At 40.9% G+C, this 24,986-nt stretch overlaps 1 protein-coding gene across 12 annotated transcripts in view; it reads right to left on the reverse strand.

Annotated features, from left to right (window-relative positions):
- Positions 1 to 24,986, reverse strand: part of AZI2 (5-azacytidine induced 2) — a 41,293-nt gene that overhangs the window by 15,748 nt on the left and 559 nt on the right. For 3 of the 12 annotated variants that reach the window (XR_008706096.1, XM_055557721.1, XM_055557723.1), the window contains exons 1-2: positions 12,778 to 12,926; positions 495 to 715 (exon numbers count right to left, since the gene is read on the reverse strand). Coding sequence is in view for 11 of the 12 variants with exons in the window: in XM_055557721.1 (XP_055413696.1) it covers positions 495 to 715; positions 12,778 to 12,922 (366 nt within the window). In the remaining variant the exon portion in view is untranslated. Of the gene's footprint in view, positions 1 to 494; positions 716 to 11,743; positions 11,844 to 12,581; positions 12,679 to 12,777; positions 12,932 to 24,797; positions 24,858 to 24,986 lie in introns of those variants that run through there. The other 9 variants (XM_055557719.1, XM_055557718.1, XM_055557716.1 and 6 more) reach the window with 9 other exon arrangements.

A 24,986-nucleotide genomic window follows, 5' to 3' on the forward strand; every position in this document is an offset into this window, starting at 1 on the left:
AGAAAGGTGCAAACAGAGGACGCTAATTCATCAGTTAAACACATCCTTATTAACGCGTGTATGAGAGCAAAAGAGAATGCTGAGGTAGAGATGTCAGTCCTGGTGAAATTTCAGTCCTGACAAAAACACTATTAAACATATTGGAACAATGTTCCAGAACTTCTTCCCTTCTTGATATATAATTTTTTGCATAGGTTTAAACATCGTGAATGAAATACACACAGCTAGGAAGGTAAGGCAATCTGAAAGAGGTAAGAAAAACATTTGAACTTTAATGCCTTCATGTTGCTAAATCGTCTTCTGCACACATTCACCAAGCATGATAATACGTGAAACACAGAAGGCCAAGTAAAATGTCCAGGGTTTTGAGATTAGCAGTGACTTATCTTTGGAAATTTGCTACACTCATGGATGACAGAGCAGAGAAATATTTCAAATTTCAAATACTTTGAATTATTAAGTCATAAACATAATGAAGGTGATAGACAAATTACCTTTTCTTCCAAAATTCTGATTCTTTTTTTTAAGAAAGAGTTCTCTTTCTCTGAATCCTTAAGTCGTTTTTTGATGTCTTCATATGCAGTGACGAGGGCAAAATGTGAAGCAACAGATTCATCTCCTGAATATATGGAGACTGGAGTCACTGGGTCTCTCCTGTGGGCTTTTTCGTGATTCAGAATACAGATATCATCTTCCACCAGTGCATCCATGACAGCTGTTTAAAAATAAAAACATAAAATAGAAATGTCTCACTGAATAAATAAGCAGAAAAAAGTATATTGAAAGAATAATACGAACACTGCTGAAATGTTTAAAAACTCCCATTTCTTTCTTCTTACAGAAACATAGTTGATGTATATGTAAGTCTCAGGTGTACAACATAGTGATTCACAGTTTTAAAGGTTATATTCCATTTACAGTTATAATACATTGGGTATATTTCCTGTGTTGTATAATACGTTCCTTCAGGTCATTTATTTTATACACAGCAGTCTGTATCTCCTGTCCCGGTCTTGCCCATCCCCCGTTCCCTCTCCTCCCTGGTAACCACTAGCTTTCTCTCTCTACCTGTGAGCTTGTTTCTTACCTGTCATATATTCACTAGTTTATTTCTTACATTCCCCACGTGAGTGACGCCATACAGATTTTGTCTTTCTCTGACTTATTTCACTAAGCATAATACCCTCCAAGTTCATCAATATTGTTGCAAATGGCAGAATCCCCTTCTTTTCTATGGCTGAGTCATATCCCATTGTCCACATGCACCATGTCTTTTTTCTCCATTGATCAGTCGATGGACACAGGCTACTCCCATATCTTGACTATTGTAAATAGCGCTGCTATGAACACTGGGGTGCATGTTATCTTTCTTCATTAGCGTTTTTACCTTTTTTGGATATATACTCAAGAGTGGACTTGCTGGTTCCTATGGTAACTCTATTGTTACTTTTTTGAGAAAGCTTCATACTCTTTTCCACAGTAGCGGCACCAATTTGCATTCCCACCAATGCTGTACAAATGATCTCTTTTCTCTACATCCTCGCCAACATTTGTTATTTGTGGTCTTTTTGATGATGGCCATTCTGATGGATGTCAGAATTGTAGTCTCATTCTATCCCACTGTAGTTTGAATTTGCATTTTTCTAATTAATGATGCTGAGCATCTTTCCCCAGGTCTGCTGGCCATCTGTATATCTTCTTTGGAAAACTGTCTATTCAGGTCTTCTGTCCATTTTAAAATAAGGTTGTTTTTTTGATGCTGAGTTGTGCTATTCTGAATGTTATCATTATTGATTTTATCATTTGCAAATATTTTCTCCCAGTCAGTCACTGTCTTTTCATTTTGTGAATGATTTCCTTTGCTGTGAAATTAAGTCCCACTTGTTAACTTTTGCTTTTGTTTCCTTTGCTTTAGGAGACAGATCCCCCCAAAAAGAAAAATTGCTATGATCTATGTCAAAGAGCATTCTGCCTGTTTTCTTCTTTTATAGTTTCAGGTCTTACGTTTAGGTCTTTATTTTTTGGATATGATGTTTGAGAATGTTGTAACTTCACTCTTTTACATGAATTGTCCACTTTTCTTAGCACCACTTACTGAAGACACTGTCTTTTCTCCACTGTATAGTTTATTAAAATTTTTTTTTACTGAAGTATAGTTGATTTACACATGTTCTGTTAGTTTCAGCTATACAACTAAATGATCGAGTCTGTAAAGTTTGTTTTGCTTTATTTCAGACAACATGAACATTAAGGAAAGGCTGTGTGTGTGTTTTTCCAGGTCTGTTCTATCATAGTCTATTTGCTTTTCTGATTTTATAACCGAAAGCTTCCAATTGCTCCCAAGTCCGATGCTGTAAAGAGCAATATTGCATAGGAACCTGGAATGTCAGGTCCATGAATCGAGGCAAACTGGAAGTGGTCAAACAAGAGATGGCAAGAGTGAATGTTGATATTCTAGGAATCAGCGAACTCAAATGGACTGGAATGGGTGAATTTAACTCAGATGACCATTATATCTACTACTGCGGACAGGAATCCCTCAGAAGAAATGGAGGTAGCCATCATGGTCAACAAACGAGTCCAAAATGCAATATTTGGATGCAATCTCAAGAACAACAGAATGATCTCTGTTCGTTTCCAATGGCTTGAAACCATTCAATATCACAGTAATCCAAGTCTATGGCCCAATCAGTAACGCTGAAGAAGCTGGAGTTGAATGGTTCTATGAAGACCTACAAGACCTTTCAGAACTAACACCCAAAAAACATGTCCTTTTCATTACAGGGGCCTGGAATGCAAAAGTAGGAAGTCAAGAAACACCTGGAGTAACAGGCAAATTTGGCCTCGGAATACGGAATGAAGCAGGGCAAAGACTAATAGAGTTTTGCCAAGAAAATGCACTGGTCATAGCAAACACCCTCTTCCAACAACACAACAGAAGACTCTATACATGGACATCACCAGATGGTCAACACCAAAATCAGACTGACTATATTTTTTGCAGCCAAAGATGGAGAAGCTCTATACAGTCAACAAAAACAGGACCAGGAGCTGACTGTGGCTCAGATCATGAACTCCTTATTACCAAATTCAGACTTAAATTGAAGAAAGTAGGGAAAACCACTAGACCATTCAGGTACGACCTAAATCAAATCCCTTATGATTATATAGTGGAAGTGAAAAATAGATTTAAGGGCCTAGATCTGATAGATAGAGTGCCTGATGAACTATGGATGGAGGTTCGTGACATTGTACAGGAGACAGGGATCAAGACCATCCCCATGGAAAAGAAATGCAAAAAAGCAAAATGGCTGTCTGAGGAGGCCTTACAAATAGCTGTGAAAAGAAGACAAGCAGAAAAGCAAAGGAGAAAAGGAAAAATATAAACATCTGAATGCAGAGTTCCAAAGAATAGCAAGAAGAGATAAGAAAGCCTTCCTCAGCAATCAATGCAAAGAAATAGAGGAAAACAACAGAATGGGAAAGACTAGAGATCTCTTCAAGAAAATTAGAGATACCAAGGGAACATTTCATGCAAAGATGGGCGCGACAAAGGACAGAAATGGTATGGACCTAACAGAAGCAGAAGTTATTAGGAAGAGGTGGCAAGAATACATAGAAGAACTGTACAAAAAAGATCTTCACGTCCCAGATAATCACGATGGTGTGATCACTCACCTAGAGCCAGACATCCTGGAATGTGAAGTCAAGTGGGCCTTAGAAAGCATCACTACGAACAAAGCTAGTGGAGGTGATGGAATTCCAGTTGAGCTATTTCAAATCCTGAAAGATGATGCTGTGAAAGTGCTGCATTCAATATGCCAGCAAATTTGAAAAACTCAGCAGTGGCCACAGGACTGGAAAAGGTCAGTTTTCATTCCAATCCCAAAGAAGGCAATGCCAAAGAATGCTCAAACTACCGCACAATTGCACTCATCTCACATGCTAGTAAAGTAATGCTCAAAATTCTCCAAGCCAGGCTTCAGCAATATGTGAACCGTGAACTTCCTGATGTTCAAGCTGGTTTTAGAAAAGGCAGAGGAACCAGAGATCAAATTGCCAACATCCGCTGGATCATGGAAAGAGCAAGAGAGTTCCAGAAAAGCATCTATTTCTGCTTTATTGACTATGCCAAAGCCTTTGACTGTGTGGATCACAATGAACTGTGGAAAATTCTGAAAGAGATGGGAATAACAGACCACCTGACCTGCCTCTTGAGAAACCCGTATGCAGGTCAGGAAGCAACAGTTAGATCTGGACATGGAACACCAGACTGGTTCCAAATAGGAAAAGGAGTATGTCAAGGCTGTATATTGTCACCCTGTTTATTTAACTTATATGCAGAGTACATCATGAGAAACACTGGGCTGCAAGAAGCACAAGCTGGAATCAAGATTTCTGGGAGAAATATCAATAACCTCAGATTATGCAGATGACACCACCGTTATGGCAGAAAGTGAAGAGGAACTCAAAAGCCTCTTGATGAAAGTGAAAGTGGAGAGTGAAAAAGTTGGCTTAAAGCTCAACATTCAGAAAACGAAGATCATGGCATCCGGTCCCATCACTTCATGGGAAATAGATGGAGAAACAGTGGAAACAGTGTCAGACTTTATTTTTCTGGGCTCCAAAATCACTGCAGATGGTGACTGCAGCCATGAAATTAAAAGATGCTTACTCCTTGGAAGGAAAGTTATGACCAACCTAGATAGCGTATTCAAAAGCAAAGACATTACTTTGCCAACAAAGGTTCGTCTAGTCAAGGCTATGGTTTTTCCTGTGGTCATGTATGGATGTGAGAGTTGGACTGTGAAGAAGGCTGAGCGTTGAAGAATTGATGCTTTTAAACTGTAGGGTTGGAGAAGACTCTTGAGAGTCCCTTGGACTGCAAGGAGATCCAACCAGTCCATCTTAAAGGAGATCAGTCCTGGGTGTTCATTGGAATTACGGATGCTAAAGCTGAAACTCCAATACTTTGGCCATATCATGCGAAGAGTTAACTCATTGGAAAAGACTCTGATGCTGGGAGGGATTGGGGGCAGGAGGAGAAGGGGACAACAGAAGTTGAGATGGCTGGATGGCATCACTGACTCAATGGACGTGAGTCTGAGTGAACTCCGGGAGTTGGTGATAGACAGGGAGGCCTGGTGTGCTGCGATTCATGGGGTCCCAAAGAGTCGGATATGACTGAGCAACTGAACTGAACTGAAAGTCAGAGTTTGACATGTCCAGTGATTTGTTTATACCAAGGATTATAGGAAAGTTAGGCAAAAATAAATGTGTTTTACTACAAGTCCGAGTAGGTGAAAGCTACTATTCAATCATTCTTCACCAAGACCAATTTAAAAACTTCTAACCATGTAGGGCAGCTCTTATTCTTAAGTTAGATTCTTTCTCAGTTTATCAAAAAAGTTAAGAAGTAAGACCTGCTATATGCCCCCAAAGTGGTAGATCCTCATGACCATAATTAACTGCTGCTGTTTCCAGCGCTAACTGCACTTTCTCCTAATGATGGATAAAGAGGTAAAGTTTTCTTCCCCTGAAGGGTTTACTTTCTCCTCTCTCGATTCAAGTCTATTCCAAAATAACAGTAAACATCATTCCAACCACGCTGCTAGTAGTTGAAATCCTCTTATTTCCTGTCGAAAAAGAAATATGATACTGTAACCTCAAGTGTGCATGTACGTTTCCATCTAAGACTCTGTCACACACACATTATGTCTTAAAAGAGGAACAGCAGAGTAAGAGTAACGGCTAGGTGAGTGACAGGCTGCAGTCTAGCGTAAGGAGGTAAAACTGTGCTCGTCTTAGACATCTGATACACATAATATCTTAACAGCCAACCGAATGGACAGGATTTATTCAACTGCAGTATTTTTTTTCCCCGCTAAACGAGTAAGTCAAATTGCTCTACAGAGTTGAAACAGATGGTGTCTCACAGTGTGTGCACCTTGAGGATCCGAGCCTTCATGCCTTTGCTTTGCACAAAGTTCTAACTAGATCAGTGGTGTGATTTCCTACACACGCATTTTTATCACAAAATAATCCTTTACTCAGCAAGGAAAACCCAGTGTGGGAGATAGCTGTGCAGTAAAATAGTTATTATGCCATAAAGGGAAGGAATATATTTGCAACAATACAGAATGCTATAGAGACTGAGAGGTGGGGGGGAGGAGGAGTTTCCAAAGGTAATAGGGAATATCAAGTGACTCTCAACCCTGCATTCTAAGGTGAAGAGGGTGGTTATGTTTATTGCACTTACAGGACTTAAACTTGAACCGTTTGCTGCCAGCAGTGGTAACAAGGTCAAAGGCGTTAAAGAGTATGGGGAGAAGGGACGAGGAGGAGAATAGGAGATGAGACTGGAAAAGCAGAACAGAAACCAATGAAGGTGGTCCTTTATAATAAAGAGACTATAGGATTTGATCCTTGTTCTGTGGAATTTAAGAAAAACCTGGAGATGAGTCAAGACTGTGAAGAACATACATACAACAACTATAAAACATTCACAATCAAATGAACTACTGAGCACTGCACAAAGTAGTTCACAGACTCTATCCCAGTTAATTCTCATGATTACCTATGAGGTAGGAAAATCCTGTCGGACCCATTTCACATCTGGGAAAACTGGGGCCCATAAAGATTATGAAGTTTAACCAAGATGAGCACAAACATATGGATTTTAGAGCCTGAAATATTAGTACTTTTCCCTCCCCAATGAACCATTTATACACTAAATTCATCAACAACTACAAAACTATGAACGCTTTAGAAGGTTTTTAAGTACCTTAAATGGAAGGGAGTGTAACGACTTAACAATGTCACATTCGATAAAGTATAACTGGTCATTTTAAAGACAAAATATGTAGTCAGATAGCTTATTTTATAGAGTTACATGTGTTGCCTATTTATTATTTATAAATCACCCAAAGTTGCATATAGCCTCCCTCTAAATATAAGACAATATTATTTGCCTAAAAATGATTTTCAAGTTTTATATCATTATTCTATATATTTGTTCTATATAGTCTAAACATGACTTAGAATCCGCTGTCCTGAGAAACTACTTATCTGTCCTAAAAAGTGTAAGAAATAGCCAAGCACAGCAAAGAGAAAATTCACTATCGCCATGCAGCAAGCTTACTATTCTATTGACTGCCATTCAAATTTATTATGAATGAAAATGAAAGATTTGATTCCTACCCTTGCAAAAATAAATATGAGATCAAGTAAGTATTAGAAACATTAATGCTTATCGTATGACTCAATACACACCCAATTTCTAGAGAGTGAAAGCTGCGGGGCCAGGGAAAAATGAGATCTTAGAAAGACACCAAATAATACAACGCAGGCATCCCACTGTATTTATCCCCATACTGAAAGGAAAACTGCTTGCAAAGTAACAAAATAGGCCACGTGTGGCCTTTGGCTTTATTGCTTATGTAAGCAGCCTTCCTTGACCTCACTGCAGCAGAGAAGTAAAAGGGAGCTTCAGCAGTACACTCACAGCAAAGTCAGATTCAGTTTTACGTACTTTGTGACGTAAAAAGCATTTGTGATAGTCACAAATATCCAAAGTATTGGCCTAGGGAAATCTGATTTTCTGGATAAAGGGTAAAAGCCTAACTAGTTATTATAAACATAACAAACTAGACTGAGGCAGCTTTAACACTTGTCAAATTTTACCGTATATTGTAATCTAAGTTTATTTATCATAAATTATCTTAAACAAATCTGTGTTTATTTTAATCTTTACAAAGTGAGTGCCATGAGCAGGATATCATTATCAAACATAAGAAAGATCAACCAAAAAAACTGTCTTGTATAATAATATTCTAAAAAAACTGAGCTGACCTAGAGTAGTGTTTGCAAAGTGACAAATGGACAACCACCTTAGAATCATTTGGGCTTCTCTTCAAAATTACTGATCGCTAGGCTCCAATACAGATCTATGCAAGTCAGAATGGTGGAGTAAAAAATGTTAAGCTGAATTGTCAGTAATCAGTCCTTGTAATTTTAAGTCCCATTCCAATTTACAGAATATACTCTGCAGTATTAAACAATGAAACTCCCAAGAACGATTAAAAGGAGTTCTGGTCACCCAATTCCAATGTGGAGGCGGCGGCATCTCCACACCATCAACTGCCAGTGCTCTGGACACCAGCTGGGGGCCCACAACTCAACTCACTGTTTACTGGACATGGCATCAGACTCCACAGGTAAAAGGCTCAGTCCCACGGTACCTGGCTCCACTTCAGAAGCCAATGGCAAGCCCAGGTTGCTACCTGTTCTTCTGAGGGACCAGCTGCAAACTAGAGGTTCCAATGGTTCCCTCCAGTTCAGGATGCCAATCACCAAGTCCAGACTGTTACCTGTGCTTCTGACCAAATGGCTGTAAAGCAGAGGTTCTCATGACCTTCTTATATTTGATTATTCAAACCCATTTACTCACTTGATTACTATTAAAAGATATGAACCAAGAGCAGATGTAGAGACAGACAGGGTGAGGTGCTGAACAAAGGAGCCTCTGCCCTTGTGGAGTTGGTGGCCAGCACCGGGCACTGAAAACATTCTGGTTCACCTACCTGGAAGCTCTCTGACCCTCTTGTTTTTAGGTTTTTAATAGAGGTCATAAGCACGACTGACTGAATCCCTGGAAACTGACTCAGCCTCTCTGACACCCACCTCAATAGCCCAGGTCAGGGGGACTAAAAGTGCCAATCCGCTAATCAGCTGGTGAGATCCTCTGGCAAACAGCCCCCATCCTTAGGTGGTTTCCAAAAGTCACCTCACTAACATAAATCCAGGCAAGGTGGAAGGTCTGCTCTGTGTAACGAGACCAAACATTAGGACAAAAGATGCTCCCAGGAGTCACGGAACCGTGGATGAAGACCAAACATACGTGTGAAGTATACTTTGGTCATCTGAGTGACTACATGTGCATTTCTTACAAATCACAGCATCGCCAATGTTAATGGAGAAAGATGGAGACAACTTGCCAGAGGAGGTGGTAGAAAAGAGAGCAGTAGTTTCTAAAGACTATAGGAGAGACATAAAGGGAAAAAATTCAAGCATTACTCATCAGAATTATTTTAGGAGACCCTGAATTTCAGTCTTGACTACAGTCAACACCAAGAGGATCCTCAGTTGAGATATGCTATATATAATGAGGTGAGAGACTAGAAAAAATAGAATTACCTTCTGACATCAGATTAGTCTTTTTTCCAGAAAAAAAAAAAAAAAGATTATCCTGTCATATTTAATCACCCTAATATTTACTATTTATTGATCACTAACCATATGCCACGTACAAGTGTTTCCCCATAGTAGGAAAGCAGAATTTGCCACCAAAATACGTCTCTTTGGTCATTTCTAAGAAACTGCAGAATTAGGGGGAAAAACTATGAAAACCAAGTAGTAGTTACCCTTTTGTAAGAAACATTTACATTTATATGGGAAATCTCCATCTGTAAGGCTGCCCCCCCTCTCTCTTTGCCCTTCCTCTCAGTAAGGGCTTTGGGTACTCTGTCGAGTTACTCAGTTCTCCTGGGTCTCTCCCGTGTATATACATGTTATTAAATTTTTGTTTGATTTTCTCCTGTTAAACTACCTCGTGTCAATTTAATTCTTAGATCAGCCAGAGAAACCTGGAAGGTGTTAAGGCAAGACAAGAAAAATGTAAACATGAATGTTTCTTCAGCCCCTCCGGACCTCCTCCCTTCCCTGTGCATGTATATTAGCCAGACCTCCTTAGGAGAGAACTTCCTTCCTAAATTTTCCTAGGGGCCAGCGTGACCCACGACCTACTACTCACTCTGCACCTGCAGATTTAGACTGTACGCTGCTGCTAAGTCGCTTCAGTCGTGTCCGACTCTGTGCAACCCCATAGACGGCAGCCCACCAGGCTCCCCCGTCCCTGGGATTCTCTAGGCAAGAACACTGGAGTGGGTTGCCGTTTCCTTCTCCAATGCATGAAAGTGAAAAAGTGAAAGTGAAGTCGCTCAGTCGTGTCTGATTCTGTGTGACTCCATGGGCTGCAGCCCACCAGGCTCCTCCGTCCATGGGATTTTCCAGGCAAGAGTACTGGAGTGGGGTGCCACTACCTTTTCCTTAGACTGTATATCAACTGTCAATAACACATCACTTAAAGTATAACCTTTTGTTTCAAAAACGTGATCATGCTCTAACCTCCAATAGGTGGAGCAGTCCTCAAAGCGTTCTGAAAGAATGTCTCTCGGTACAAACTCCAGGTTGGCTCAAATAACATTTTCCATTTCTTTCTTAGATAGACTTGCTCATCTTTTCATTGACATGCATATCTTACCACCAGAGGACACCTGGAGTCTACCTTGAACCAGGGCTCAGAACCAGCATGGGCTCCCTGAGCCCCACCGGCTCAGGTATTCTGGGGAGTTCTCCTGATATATGGGTCTCATCACTTTTAAGTGATGATCTTAAAAATGTTATTCAAGCTGTTTTACGTTATTAAGTCTGAAGGATGACCGTGAATTTCCTAGGCAGGGGACCTAAGGTTTTTGTCAGATTTAAATTTTAAAAACAAGTCAATATATGGTCTGACCAAACTTTTGCTAGTGAAATGAGAGAATGAATTAATCCTGCTCTGAAGAAGAAGGGTCACCTGCTCCTAAGAACCTAGTGGAAGTATCTGAGGACCAACCCTCACGATGCTGCAGTCCTATGAGGTAACCCACTACAACCATTACGGAAGTACAGCTCTTCCAAGGGGGCACGCTGCAAACTCCCATGCTCTTGTGCTCTTGATGCCAAAAACTTGACCTCTGTGAACTGGTGCCAAATCAAATCTCGGAGACAGGGTTTTGGGTGAAGCATGGGGTTAGCCAAAAAGTAAGTTTGGGTTTTTTCCACAACATCTTACAGAAAAATCTAAATGAACCTCTTGGCCAACCCAACGGAAGACAACAGCTTTTACTGCTTTGCCAGGGAAGAGGACACAGAAGGCTCCTGCCCTGAAAACTGTCTCCCAAGATCAGGGCAATGGTTCAAGGGTGGAGCTGCTGGTAAGATTAGGGAGTGTGCAGGGCCTGTACTGCACTAATCTGGTCTCAGGTAATCTTGTTCCTTTAATGTAGCCTCAGGTGGTCTTTCTCTGGTATGAAGAATGCTGACATCTTGAAGAACTTGAAGACACTGTTACTGTGCCCCCAGAGGTGGAAGCGGGGCCCTGCTCCAAGGCTGCACTACTGTTTCTTGGTTGCCCATCCCCTGTCTTTAAACCCATTCCCTTCCGGGATCACTGCATTAGCAACAGTTCAGAATCTGCCCTTTGGAACTCACAGCAGAGGCTGGCGTCAAGAAAGCCTTCCTGCCCCGGAGCCCCACAGAGACCTGTTTCACCCTGAGCACTCTCAGAGGATACACTGTAGGAGGGAAAAACCGAGAAATGTTAAGAGTGGAACTGGTCCAAGGATGAACAGCATACGTCGCATCCACAGTCCCATCTTTACAGAGCTGTTCAGAGCATGTCTCACATCTGCACTAAAGCACCAAACTGATAATGGGGAACTTCGCCTTAAAGACCAAACAGCTCCTAGACAGACTGCCATCTATGGGAGTACAGCTGGGTTCAGACACGCTTACAAGGGCTTCCTTAATTAGGAAATAAAGTAATCCTGCCCATAACAGACAAGATGGAGCTGTTTTTTGGCATTCCAAACCTGATCTTTGCACGCACAGTTAGAGAGGCCAGCAGAAGGTAAATTCTTACCTTGTCAGTCTGCCTGGAACCCTGCCTGCAAGGTCTACTAGAAACAAGGGTGATAAGAGTTCTTCTTGTTTCTAGAGAGATCAAATTAAGATGGTGGAGAGAAGGATGTGTGCTCATCTTCTCCAAAAGCACCGAAATCACAACTAGCAGCTGAACAACCATCAACAGAAGGACACTGGAACCCACCAAAGAACGACAGCCCACACCCACAGACAGAGGAGAAGCCACACCAAGACAGGGAGCGGGGGGGGAGGCGGGGCACAATCACGATAAAATCAATTCCATGCTTGCCAAATGGGTGACCTCCTAACTGGAGAACAGTAATAACAAAGAAGTTCTCCCGCTCTTGTAAAGATCTGGAGCCCTATGTCAGGCTTCCCAGCCTGCGGATCCAGCAAAGGAACGTCCACTACAAACTGGCACTCGCCAAAGCATTTTCCAGTGAGTGAGCAACAACAAGGGCATCCAGTATCTGCCTCTGTGGAGGCTGAAGCCTGTGCTGCTGCAGCTGCTGACCTGCGACACCCCTTGAATTCAGGGTGGAGTGGGGCCCTCTGTGCTCCAGGGAAACTGGTACAACAGGTCTTTAGACACTTATTTTCAGGAACTTATTTCATGATCCCAAGAGATCCTTCGATCTCTTCCTATCTAGAAAAGCACTCAATCCCTTTGTGGTGACATTAGCTCCTTATATAAATAAAGGGTTTGATTGCACTGAACTCCCCTTTCACCAAAATCTCTTATATTGACTTTCCCCCACTACCTCTAACTTTCTCAGAGCTACCTGAGGTGCTGTCTCCTGGGCTGTAGTCCTCATTTTGCCCCAGTTACAACTTACCTTGGAACTCTCATGCTGTGCATCTTTTTAGTCAACAGCAACTAGGAGTCTCAGGGAATCTGACTTTGAAGGCCAGCGGGATTTGATTTCATGACTTCTGAAGGACAGGGGGAAACAGACATTCCACTCTTGGAGGGCACAAACAAAACCTTGCATGCACCAGGACCCAGGGGGAAGGAGACTGAACCAGACCCACCTGCTAGTGTTGGAGGGTCTCTGGTGAAGGTGTGAGTCAGCAGTGGCTGCCACAGGGACAGGGGAACTGGCAGCCGCAGTCCTAGGAGGTGCCCCTGCAAGTGAGACCTCTTGAAGGTCACCACTGAGCATACCATAGAGCTCATCACCTCAGGCTGAACAACCAACAAGGAGGGAGCACAGCCCCACCCACCAGCAGATCCTGGGTTAAGGTTTCACTGAGCATAAGCCTGCCCAGATTTCCCCACCAGGCCCTCCCATCAGCCTCATCCATCAGGGGGCAGACAGAAGAAGCAAGAACACCTGCAATCCCACAGGTTCCAGACTGAAAACTACAACCACAAAATAATTGAAATGAAAAGGCAGAGGATTAACTCCCAGGAGAAAGAACAGGACAAACCTCCACAAAAAGAACTAAATGAAGTGGAGCTAGGCAACCTTCCAGAAAAAGAATTCCAAATAACGATAGTGAAAATGACCCAGGATATCAGAAAAAGAATGAAGAAGATACAAGAAATGTTTACCAAAGACCTAGCAGAATGGAAGAACAAACAGAGATGAACAATACATTCAGTTCAGTTCAGTTCAGTTGCTCAGTCGTGTCCGACTCTTTGTGATCCCTTGAACTGCAGCACTCCAGGCCTCTCTGTCCATCACCAACTCCCAGAGTTCACAAAGTCACGTCCATCAAGTCGGTGATGCCATCCAGCCATCTCATCCTCTGTCATCCCCTTTTCCCCCTTCCCCCAATCCCTCTCAGCATTAGAGTCTTTTCCAATGAGTCAGCTCTTGGCATGAGGTGGCCAAAGTACTGGAGTTTCAGCTTTAGCATCATTCCTTCTCAAGAACACCCAGGACTGATCTCCTTTAGAATGGACTGGTTGGATCTCCTTGCAGTCCAAGGGACTCTCAAGAGTCTTCTCCAACACCACAGTTCAAAAGCATCAATTCTTCGGCACTCAGCTTTCTTCACAGTCCAACTCACATCCATAAATGACCACTGGAAAAACCATAGCCTTGACTAGACGGACCTTTGTTGGCAAAGGAATGTCTCTGCTTTTGAATATGCTATCTAGGTTGGCCATGGCTGTCTGGGGAGGCCTTACAAATAGCTGTGAAAAGAAGAGAAGCGAAAAGCTAAGGAGAAAAGGAATGATATAAACATCTGAATGCAGAGTTCCAAAGAATAGCAAGAAGAGGTAAGAAAGCCTTCTTCAGCGATCAATGCAAAGAAAGAGAGGAAAACAACAGAATGGGAAAGACTAGGGATCTCTTCAAGAAGATCAGAGATACCAAAGGAACATTTCATGCAAAGATGGGCTCAATAAAGGACAGAAATGCTATGGACCTAACAGAAGCAGAAGATATTAAGAAGAGATGGCAAGAATACATAGAAGAACTGTACAAAAAAGATCTTCATGACCCAGATAATCACGATGGTGTGATCACTCACCTAGAGCCAGACATCCTGGAATGTGAAGTCAAGTGGGCCTTAGAAAGCATCACTACGAACAAAGCTAGTGAAGGTGATGGAATCCCAGTTGAGCTATTCCAAATCCTGAAAGATGATGCCGTGAAAGTGTTGCACTCAATATGCCAGCAAATTTGGAAAACCCAGCAGTGGCCACAGGACTGGAAAAGGTCAGTTTTCATTCCAATCCCAAAGAAAGGCAATGCCAAAGAATGCTCAAACTACCGCACAATTGCACTCATCTCACATGCTAGTAAAGTAATGCGCAAAATTCTCCAAGCCAGGCTTCAGCAATACGTGAACTGTGAACTTCCAGATGTTCAAGCTGGTTTTAGAAAAGGCAGAGGAACCAGAGATCGAATTGCCAACATCTGCTGGATCATGGAAAAAGCAAGAGAGTTCCAGAAAAGCATCTATTTCTGCTTTATTGACTATGCCAAAGCCTTTGACTGTGTGGATCACAATAAACTGTGGAAAATTCTGAAAGAGATGGGAATACCAGACCACCTGATCTGCCTCTTGAGAAATTTGTATGCAGGTCAGGAAGCAACAGTTAGACCTGGACATGGAACAACAGACTGGTTCCAAAGAGGAAAAGGAGTTCGTCAAGGCTGTATATTGTCACCCTGTTTATTTAACTTCTATGCAGAGTACATCATGAGAAATGCTGGGCTGGAAGAAGCACAAGCTGGAATCAAGATTTCTGGGAGAAATATCAATAACCTCAGATATGCAGATGACACCACCCTTATGGCAGAAAGTGAAGAGGAACTCAAAAGCCTCTTGATGAAAGTGAAAATGGAGAGTGAAAAAGTTGGCTTAAAGCTCAACATTCAGAAAACGAAGATCATGGCATCCGGTCCCACCACTTCATGGGAAATAGATGGAGAAACAGTGGAAACAGTGTCAGACTTTATTTTTCTGGGCTCCAAAATCACTACAGATGGTGACTGCAGCCATGTAAAAGACACTTACTCCTTGGAAGGAAAGTTATGACCAACCTAGATAGTATATTCAAAAGCTAAGACATTACTTTGCCAACAAAGTTCCATCTAGTCAAGGCTATGGTTTTTCCTGTGGTCATGTATGGATGTGAGAGTTGGACTGTGAAGAAGGCTGAGTGCCGAATTGATGCTTTTGAACTGTGGTGTTGGAGAAGACTCTTGAGAGTCCCTTGGATTGCAAGGAGATTCAACCAGTCCATTCTGAAGGAGATCAGCCCTGGGATTTCTTTGGAAGGAATGATGCTAAAGCTGAAACTCTGGTACTTTGGCCACCTCATGCCAAGAGTTGACTCATTGGAAAAGACTCTGACGCTGGGAGGGATTGGGGGCAGGAGCAGAAGGGGACGACAGGATGAGATGGCTGGATGGCATCACTGACTCGATGGACGTGAGTCTCAGTGAACTCCAGGAGTTGGTGATGAACAGGGAGGCCTGGCATGCTGCGATTCATGGGGTCGCAAAGAGTTGGACAGGACTGAGCGACTGATCTGATCTGATCTAGGTTGGCCATAACTTTTCTTCCAGGAATTAAGCGTCTTTTAAGTTCATGGCTGCAGTCACCATCTGCAGTGATTTTGAAGCCCAATAAAATAAAGTCTGACACTGTTTCCCCAACTATTTCCCATGAAGTGATGGGACCAGATGCCATGATCTTTGTTTTCTGAATATTGAGCTTAAGCCAACTTTTTCACTCTCCTCTTTCACTTTCATCAAGAGGCTTTTGAGTTCCTCTTCACTTTCTGCCATAAGGGTGGTGTCATCTGCATATCTGAGGTTATTGATATTTCTCCAGGCAATCTTGATTCCAGCTTGTGCTTTTTCCAGCCCAGCGGTTTTCATGATGTACTCTGCATATAAGTTAAACAAGCAGGGTGACAATATACAGCCTTGACGTACTCCTTTTCCTCTTTGGAACCAGTCTGTTGTTCCATGTCCAGGTCTAACTGTTGCCTCCTGACCTGCATATAGGTTTCTCAAGAGGCAGGTCAGGTGGTCTGGTATTCCCATCTCTTTCAGAATCTTCTACAGTTTATTGTGATCCACACAGTCAAAGGCTTTGGCACAGTCAGTAAAGCAGAAATAGATGTTTTTCTGGAACTCTCTTGCTTTTTCCATGATCCAGCGGATGTTGGCAATTCGATCTCTGGTTCCTCTGCCTTTTCTAAAACCAGCTTGAACATCTGGAAGTTCACGGTTCACATACTGCTGAAGCCTGGCTTGGAGAATTTTGCGCATTACTTTACTAGCATGTGAGATGAGTGCAATTGTGCGGTAGTTTGAGCATTCTTTGGCATTGCCTTTCTTTGGGATTAGAATGAAAACGGACCTTTTCCAGTCGTGTGGCCACTGTTGAGTTTTCCAAATTTGCTGGCATATTGAGTGCAGCCCTTTCACAGCATCATCTTAAGGAATCAACAGCAGAATAACTGAGGCAGCAGAACAGATGAGTGACCCGGAAGACAGAGTGGTGGAAACCACTGCTGCAAAACAGAATATTGAAAAAAGAATGGGGAAAAAAAAATGAAGACAGCCTACAAGTCCTCTAGGACATTAAATGCAACAACATTCACATTATAGGGGTCCCAGAAGGGGAAGAGAGAGAGAAAGGACCTGAGAAAATATGTGAAGAGATAATAGCTGAAAACTTCTCTAACACGGGAAAGGAAATAGTCAACCAAGCTCAGGAAGTGCAGAGAGTTCCAGGCAAGATAAACCCAAGGAGGAGCACACTAAGACACATAGTAATCAAACTGACAAAAATTAAAGACAAGATAAAATCTTAGAAGAAACAAGGAAAAACAACAAACAGCATACAGTGGAGCTCTCACAAGGTTTCCAGCTGATTTCTCAACACTCTTCAAGCCAGAAGGGAATGGCACGATGTATTTAAAGTGATAAATGTGAATAACTTGAAACCATGAATACTTTACCCAGCAAGACTCTTGTTCAAATTTGACAGAGGAATCAAGCAAAAGTTAAAGAGAATTCAGCACCACCAAACAACCTTTACAACAAAGGCCAAAGGAACTTCTCTAGGCAGGAAACACAAGAGAAGGTAAAGACCTACAAAGAATAAACTCCAAACAATTAAGAAAACGGTAATAGGATCATATAGGTCAATAATTACCTTAAATGTAAGTGGATTAAATGTACCAAAGACACACAGTGGGCTGTGTGGATGAAAACATATGCATTTATGTACTTCCACTTACATCACTCTACTTAACCCCTCCAATTGTAATTACTTTATACTGTTAGGATAATCATGTTTCCATTATGGTTGGCAATTTTATTTTTTGTGAAAACTGATTAACATCTTTTACTATTGTGATTATGTAACTATTATTCATTTTAATACCACTGTATCATGATTGGTCAACAGAAAATAATAGAATTCTGTATCACAAAAGCTACCATTTAATAGAAAAACCTATAATCACTTTTTAAAATCTGGACATACATTAGCATTATCTTGGAATTTTTTGAAAAATACAGGTGCCTAGGTATTGTTTTTCCTCCAAAGCTCTAGGTATGACTCTAATGAGCAGCCACGTTTACGAACAACAGGACTATATGATGATCTTTTTTTCTAGTTCTTTCCACTTTGTTTCACTTTTTCTATTTCATATTCAGTGCTCCCATTTCATTTATATTTTCCAATTTCTCCATCTTTTGTTTGTTATTCTTCTTTCTCAAGCCTTTATCAAGTGTAGCAGAAAAGCTTTTGCATACATACATACACACCTATATGTACAGTATAATATATATACTAAAGAATCTTATGAATTTTTGCTTAGCTAAAAAATTTATGATATTTTGATTCCACTTGTTTGACCAAGTATGAATAGAATGATAGATTTGTAACTATATTCACTCAAAATTTTGATTATAGTTCCATTTATTCTGGCATCTAGTATTACTGTTAAAAGTCTAGAATGCTTATTATTTTTAAAAAAACTATTTGAATGAGGCTTGAAACTTCTAATCCAATTCTGAGAGTATCAAGAAATGCTATGTCATTAAAAAAAAAAAAAAAAACGACTATTAACTAAAGTACAGATTCTATTCAAGCCCACAAACTTTATGCTGGTGCCCATCACTGCTTTCCCAGCTTAGTCAAGAGCCCACACTGCACTCAGCTGCACTGAGCACCTTCAGCGGCATACCACAAACTCTGATAAATTCTCTTTTCCTTTTTATTGTTACAAATATTTTCTAATTTTACTTGTTATGGCTTCTTAGATACATCCATCATTTAAAAGTGGACATCTAATTTCCAAATACATGAGGTTTTTAAAGTATCTTTCATATCAATTTCTCACTTAAATACTTTATTCTCTGCAATCACCCTCTGTGTTTGTTCAGTCTTTTAACCTTCTCGAGGTTTTCAATGGCTAAGTCAAAGATCTCTCTTGGAAAATGTCACATTGTACTTGAAAACACGTGGGTTATTTAAAAATATCTTTTGATATTCATTTCTAACATAATTTCACGTGATAAGAGAACAGACTCTATGATTTAAAAATCTTTAGACCAAGACATTTTGCACCTTGTTTTATGTCCGTTGATATGTTCCAGTGTCTCCTGGGAACTTGAACAGAATTTGTATAAAACCTGTATAAATCTTAATTATGTTGAATTGGTTCATAGGGCTTTTCAGGTCTACTATATCCTTCTACTTTTCTGCCTACTCATTCTATTAATTTTTGAGAGTTTCACATTGAAATTCCAACTAAAAATCTTAGTTTAGCTACTTAAAAAATAATTGTAATATAAAGTGGAACTATATGTAACTTTGTTTTGTATTTTCCAAATCTCCTATAAATGTGTTATCATAATTTCACAATTTAAAAAATAAAAAATTTAAATAAAAGTTTTTCTCATTTCTAAAATTGAATTATAGCAGGAGAAAATATTTGTAGGGCTAGCTCCTTGGTTCCTTTGAATTAAAAAGATTTGAAAGCTGTTAAAATTCAGGAAAGCTCCCATTTCAAACTATTTTATCTATTTTAACTGATATGCAGAAGCCCCAGAAGGCTTCAAAATTCCAAAATAGCCTCACTGAAAGATTTGTTGTAGAGGGCTAATTAAATATTAATGCTATAGAAGGTAGCTAAAATAAACAACAAAAAAAACCTCTTTAAAACTGACAATCCTTGATTGGGGAACCAAGATCCCACACATGTGGCCAAAGACTGATGTAACTACTGCTCCCGTCTATCCTGCTCTGAGTGCCCAACACAGGTATCCTCTGTCTGAACTGCCTTCCACCTGGGTGGCTCAGATGGTGAAGAATCTGCCTGCAATGTAGGAGACCCGGATTTGATCCCTGGGTTGGGGAAGATCCCCTGCAGAAGGGAATGGCAATCCACTCCAGTATTCTTGCCTGGAGAATCCCATGGACAGAGAAGCCTGGCGGGCTACAGTCCATCGAGTTGCAAAGTCAGAAATAAAATTCAACACAATTAAGATTTATACATGTGTGCGACTGAGCACACATGCAACCACATCTTTTCTTTCTACTTGATCCCTTCAAGAACTGGAAACTCTTAGGTTTCCTGAACCTTTATCAGGTAAAGAGGTGCACGAACCTTATCTAAGAGATGCATGAACCTCAGGTATTTTGGGGACCTCAAAGAGAGGAATTCACCCAAATCTATAGATATTGTAGGAAGAATCTGTGGCAAACTCTTGGTGTAATTTATCTGGCCTTGAGAGGCCTTTAGAAGGTTTAATCTAAGATTCCTTAAGAAAAGTTCCGATATAGCCTACTTATAAGAGGCTGTGTGGTCAATTGGGCTCCCCAGGTAGCTCGCTGGTAAAGAATCCACCTGCCATTGCAGGAGATGTGGGTTTGATCCCTGGGTCAGGAAATTTCCTGGAAAAGGAAATGAAAATTCACTCCAGTATTCTTGCCTGGGAAATCCCAAGGACAGAGGAGCCTGACAGGCTACAGTCCAGGGGGTTACAACGAATCAGACACCACTGAGCAACTGAGCATGTGATCAATTAACCATACTTACTTCACAAATAAGTCTTAATTTGGCTATATTTGGTTGTTATGAAGGTAATTTCACAGAGAAAAAGATAATGCATCATTGGATATTAAATTCTAGTTTTGTTAATTGAGTTTTTTTTTTTTTTATTTACTGCCTAAGACTCACTTCTTAGATGGCTTCTTGTTATATTACTGTAAAATTCAATCAAATTATTAAAACAACACTCTGTGTTTGCTTCTAAAGCCTATCACAATAACCTATTTTTGAATGAAGATCTCACCATGACTTGCAACCAAGGGATTATGCACACTGGAAAAGACGTCAACGAAAGACTCTCTACAGCTATGGAGGACAGGGCCCATAGCAGGCCTTCACTCCTGAATGAACTGTAATGCCTGTTTCTGACACCCGACTTTGACTAACTAGGATCAGCACCACCAGACCAGGATGAGAAAATGACACCTGAAGTGGAGAGCTGACCCAAAGAGCCAGACCAGGCCTGCATACTATTACTTTGACAATTGCTCACACTTTTGCTTATAAACCCAATGGATTTCTTTCTTGGGCTCAATCATTTGCAAGTTTCAAAAATCAACCCAAACAAACCATAGGTTTGTGGACCTATGTCCAATATTCCTAGGTTTCCTTGGTGGATTTCTCCTCTCCAAGGCTCTAACTGCTGCTAAGTCGCTTCAGTCGTGTCCGACTCTGTGCAACCCCCATAGACAGCAGCCCACCAGGCTCCCCCGTCCCTGGGATTCTCCAGGCAAGAACACTGGAGTGGGTTGCCATTTCCTTCTCCAATGCATGAACGTGAAGAGTGAAAGTGAAGTCGCTCAGTTGTGTCTGACTCTTCGTGACCCCATGGACAGCAGCCTACCAGGCTCCTCCATCCATGGGATTTTCCAGGCAAGAGTACTGGAGTGGGTTGCCATTGGCTTCTCCAAGGCTCTAACTGGATGGTCCTTATTTTATTTTAGAAGTAACTCTAATACTATACAAACTACCCACTACTTGTAATGCCACTACGTGGGACCTTCTTACCTGGCCAGTTAATGACACGTGTTCTGAACCTGGCCATAAACACTCTTTTTCACTAGATGCTAAGTACTGGGTAGCTCCTAATGAACCTAATGGGCTTACAGAAGAAATTTATGGCCCCAGCTCTCTCCAGGTTGGTTAGAGCGCTCACAATTGGTTTCCTCCGGCCTGAAGGTCGTCTATGGGTAGCCTTTGGAAACAAACCTCCCAATTTGCCTTTAATGCTTATGTGCGGGGTTTCTATCAGTTTTCCAACAGTAAGACCATTTAGCCAAGTTATTTGTTAACCCATCTTATAATATATTCGAAAAGTCAAATTTCTACTCTGAATGTTCCTCTTCCCAGTTTAGAAACCATACTAGGAAAATGCTTCACTTTAGGGGGATCTTGGCTTAAACATTTACTACTGACACTGTTACTTCTATCATCAATTCCTCCACCTCCAATTTTTTGGCCATGTAGCATGATAGGCAGGATCCTGGTTTCCTGGTCAGGAATCCAACGCTGCAGTGGAAACTAGTGTACTAACCACTGGACTGCCAGGAAAGTTCTCCTATTGTCAGTTTGATCACATAGACAGTTTTCTATAGATTAATGCACATGCACAATGCACCTGCAAAAAGTCCTATCAGACGCTGGAACTGACCATTAGTCCTTGCCAGACACCTTACTGGTACAACTCCCTAAAATGAGCTATTAAGACCCAACGCCAAAAGACATGATGGACCTAGGGCACGTAAGCAACCACCCTGGCACCAGGGAACCAAATATTTGATCACCAAATGCTATCAAAAAATTAATGATCAAGCGGGGGGAAACTGATGAAATAACATTCATATTTTATGACAAAACGAGAAAAATTTAAACATAAAAATTTTTTCTACCCTTTTGAGTCTCCTCCCTTCCTTTAATGTGTGCTGTGCATTTGCATTAACCAGAACTCCTTAGGAAATAACTTCCTTCTTAATCTTGTAAAAGGCCACAATGACCCATGACCACTTATTCACTTTGTACATTTAGATTTGGACTGTGTGAACTGTCAGTAATATGTCATTTGACGTATAATCCTCTGTCTCAAAAACAGAGAACTATGCTTTGACCTCTCAGAGCTTTCTGAAAGACTGTCTCTTGGATTGCAATCCCTAGTGGGGTCGAATAGTATTAGGACAGAGGACCGTTTCTTCTGTATATGCATTTTCCTATTTCTCAAGTAGGTACTATCATTCTAATACATAAACAAATCTTAGAAAAATTAAATACTTTACTTACACCTACATAAAGGATCAGCAGTGAAGGTCAAATATGAACCCAAATAGGCCGTCTTCCAAATGTATGCTCTTATTACCACACTCTGAGAGGTAACACAAAATGGATTCTTATTTTCCCAATAAGAATCTGGACAAGGCAGAACTCAGTGGTAGGAAAAACACTGGCCTGAGATTCAGAAGCCCAGACTCTAAGATCTGGCACCTTGATTATTGATTAGTTTACTAAGTTTTCCCACTATTTGTGGGAAAATGCCAGGGTTGAACAATATCACTCAGATGCTGCCTTTCTATATTGTGAAAACAAAGTGTTAACGCAAACACGGTAAGGCAACCTAAAACAGAATTCAGTTTTACTATGAATTGAGTAAAAGAGATACTACACATAATATGTCATGTCATCCCCAAACTTGACTGAAAAGATATTATCACACAAATGAGCACACAGGCTTAAAGAAGTGAGGTAAATTTGTCTATAATCACCTGGCAGTATAATAGAGCTAGGGTTTGAGTCAAGACCTATTTAATAGGTTCTTTCCTCAACTTCGCATTGCCTCCTGAAGTGAATCTTATCTAGCATTTTCATCATCTTTCTAATCCTCAAAAGCCAGACTATCCCTACTTCATAAGATCAGTTCATAAGATGAGTCAATATACTACAGAACAAGGATTAAGTCTTACAGAGGAAAACCAATACTTACTTCTTTTTCTATTTTTAATGAAAGAATTAAGGGAAGGAATGGTCTAACTAGCTTATAAAGAAGGGATCATCGAGTGCCTTTTTCAAGATACTATCACTCAGTCTCAGAGGATGAGATGATTGGATGGCATCACTGACTCAATGGACATGAATTTGAGCAAGCTCCGGGAGATGGTGAAGAACAGGGAAGTCTGGCATGCTGCAGTCTATGGGGTCGCAAAGAGTCAGATACAACTGAGCGACTGAACAATCACCACCACTTAATCTATGTACCTCACCACTCAAAAAGACCCTACAACCCAGTGAAAGCCCAAAAACGTTCTCGACATCAGATATACAGTAGGAAAAACCCCATTATCATTTTTATAACCGCTTTAGTTCAGAAATCAGTTTGTATGGCCAAGGAATCATAAGATTCTTTCTGGGTAGGCATAGGTGTGAAAGGCAGTCTACTTCTTTTCTTTCCTTTCATAAAGTATAATACATCTCAATGCAACTGAGCATATGCTCTCATAGTGATAAGACAACTGTATTTTAATCCAGAATACATGTACCAAAAGAAAGAAAAAACATTGTTTCACCGATTTCATTACATCAAGGATTATGAAGTACTTCATAACATCATTTTATTTAATAATCATGACAACATTCTGTTTTGGCATGTCAGGCAGTGTGCTTTGACTTTTAGGGGAACTAGCTCATTTGCTAACAATTTATTAAATCTACATAAGACCTACCAGGTGAGTAAGAATTTCCTTATATAACAGATGGAACGATTTAAACAGTGGGAGCCAGTAATGAAAAATTGCTAGCTGACTCTACAGCCAGCAAACTCCAGGAAATTGCTTTGACGCCTTGGAGAGGAAGCATTATTCCCATTTCAGAGATAGGGAAAATGGAGAGATTTGGTTTCCTACCCAGTGTCAAGTGAGTAAGTAGAAAATTCAGCACTTGGATTTTGAGTTAATGTTCTTACTTAATCCAGTGCATTTCCCATTTCACTATGTCTCTTTAAAACCTTACCTTTGTTTACAACTTCCCATTTTACAAACAACATCGCATTAAAATTTAACAAACCGGGGAAGGATGCACCATTCCCGCACAGGTTGGTGAATTAGATATGACAACTCTAGAGAAATGGAACGTAAACCATGCCTTGAGATCTTGTTCAAGCCAATTTAAAACTCCAAAACATAAAAAAAGCAAACGTCTTTTAGGTTTAAGAGGCATGGATCAATTTCAATCCTAGTAGGTCACTGACTTTGATCATCTCAGCGTATCTCTAACACAGGCTGAACCAATCAGTTTTCATCTGTAATTCAGTTTCTGTATTCTCTTTCACTTCCGAGTATCTATCTGAGTTCCCTGTTGGTAGGAATGACGGACTCAGTCTATCTGGCATGTGGCAGTCACTCAATAAATGATGGAAAACCATCCTGGGTACATAGGTCAGACACTGGAGAACCAACGACTACGGACTTTTAGTCCTGAGTAATGTAATGTACATCGCCCAAGGCAAGACCATCCAAGCCACACGTACCTCTCTTTGGTTTCCAATTTAAATGCGGTCTCACTGGATGACATAAAACTGAAGGGGCCCCTGTACAACAGAGAACCGGCAGAAGACAAACACTAGGGAGAGGCGAGAACCAAGCGGGCCCGGCCCGGATCACGCGAGGGGACGAGATTCGGGATGCCAGCTGGGCACCCCTGGTGGGCACCAGAGATG

Source organism: Bubalus kerabau, chromosome 20, assembly GCF_029407905.1.
Source record: "Bubalus kerabau isolate K-KA32 ecotype Philippines breed swamp buffalo chromosome 20, PCC_UOA_SB_1v2, whole genome shotgun sequence".
NCBI lineage: Eukaryota > Metazoa > Chordata > Mammalia > Artiodactyla > Bovidae > Bubalus > Bubalus kerabau.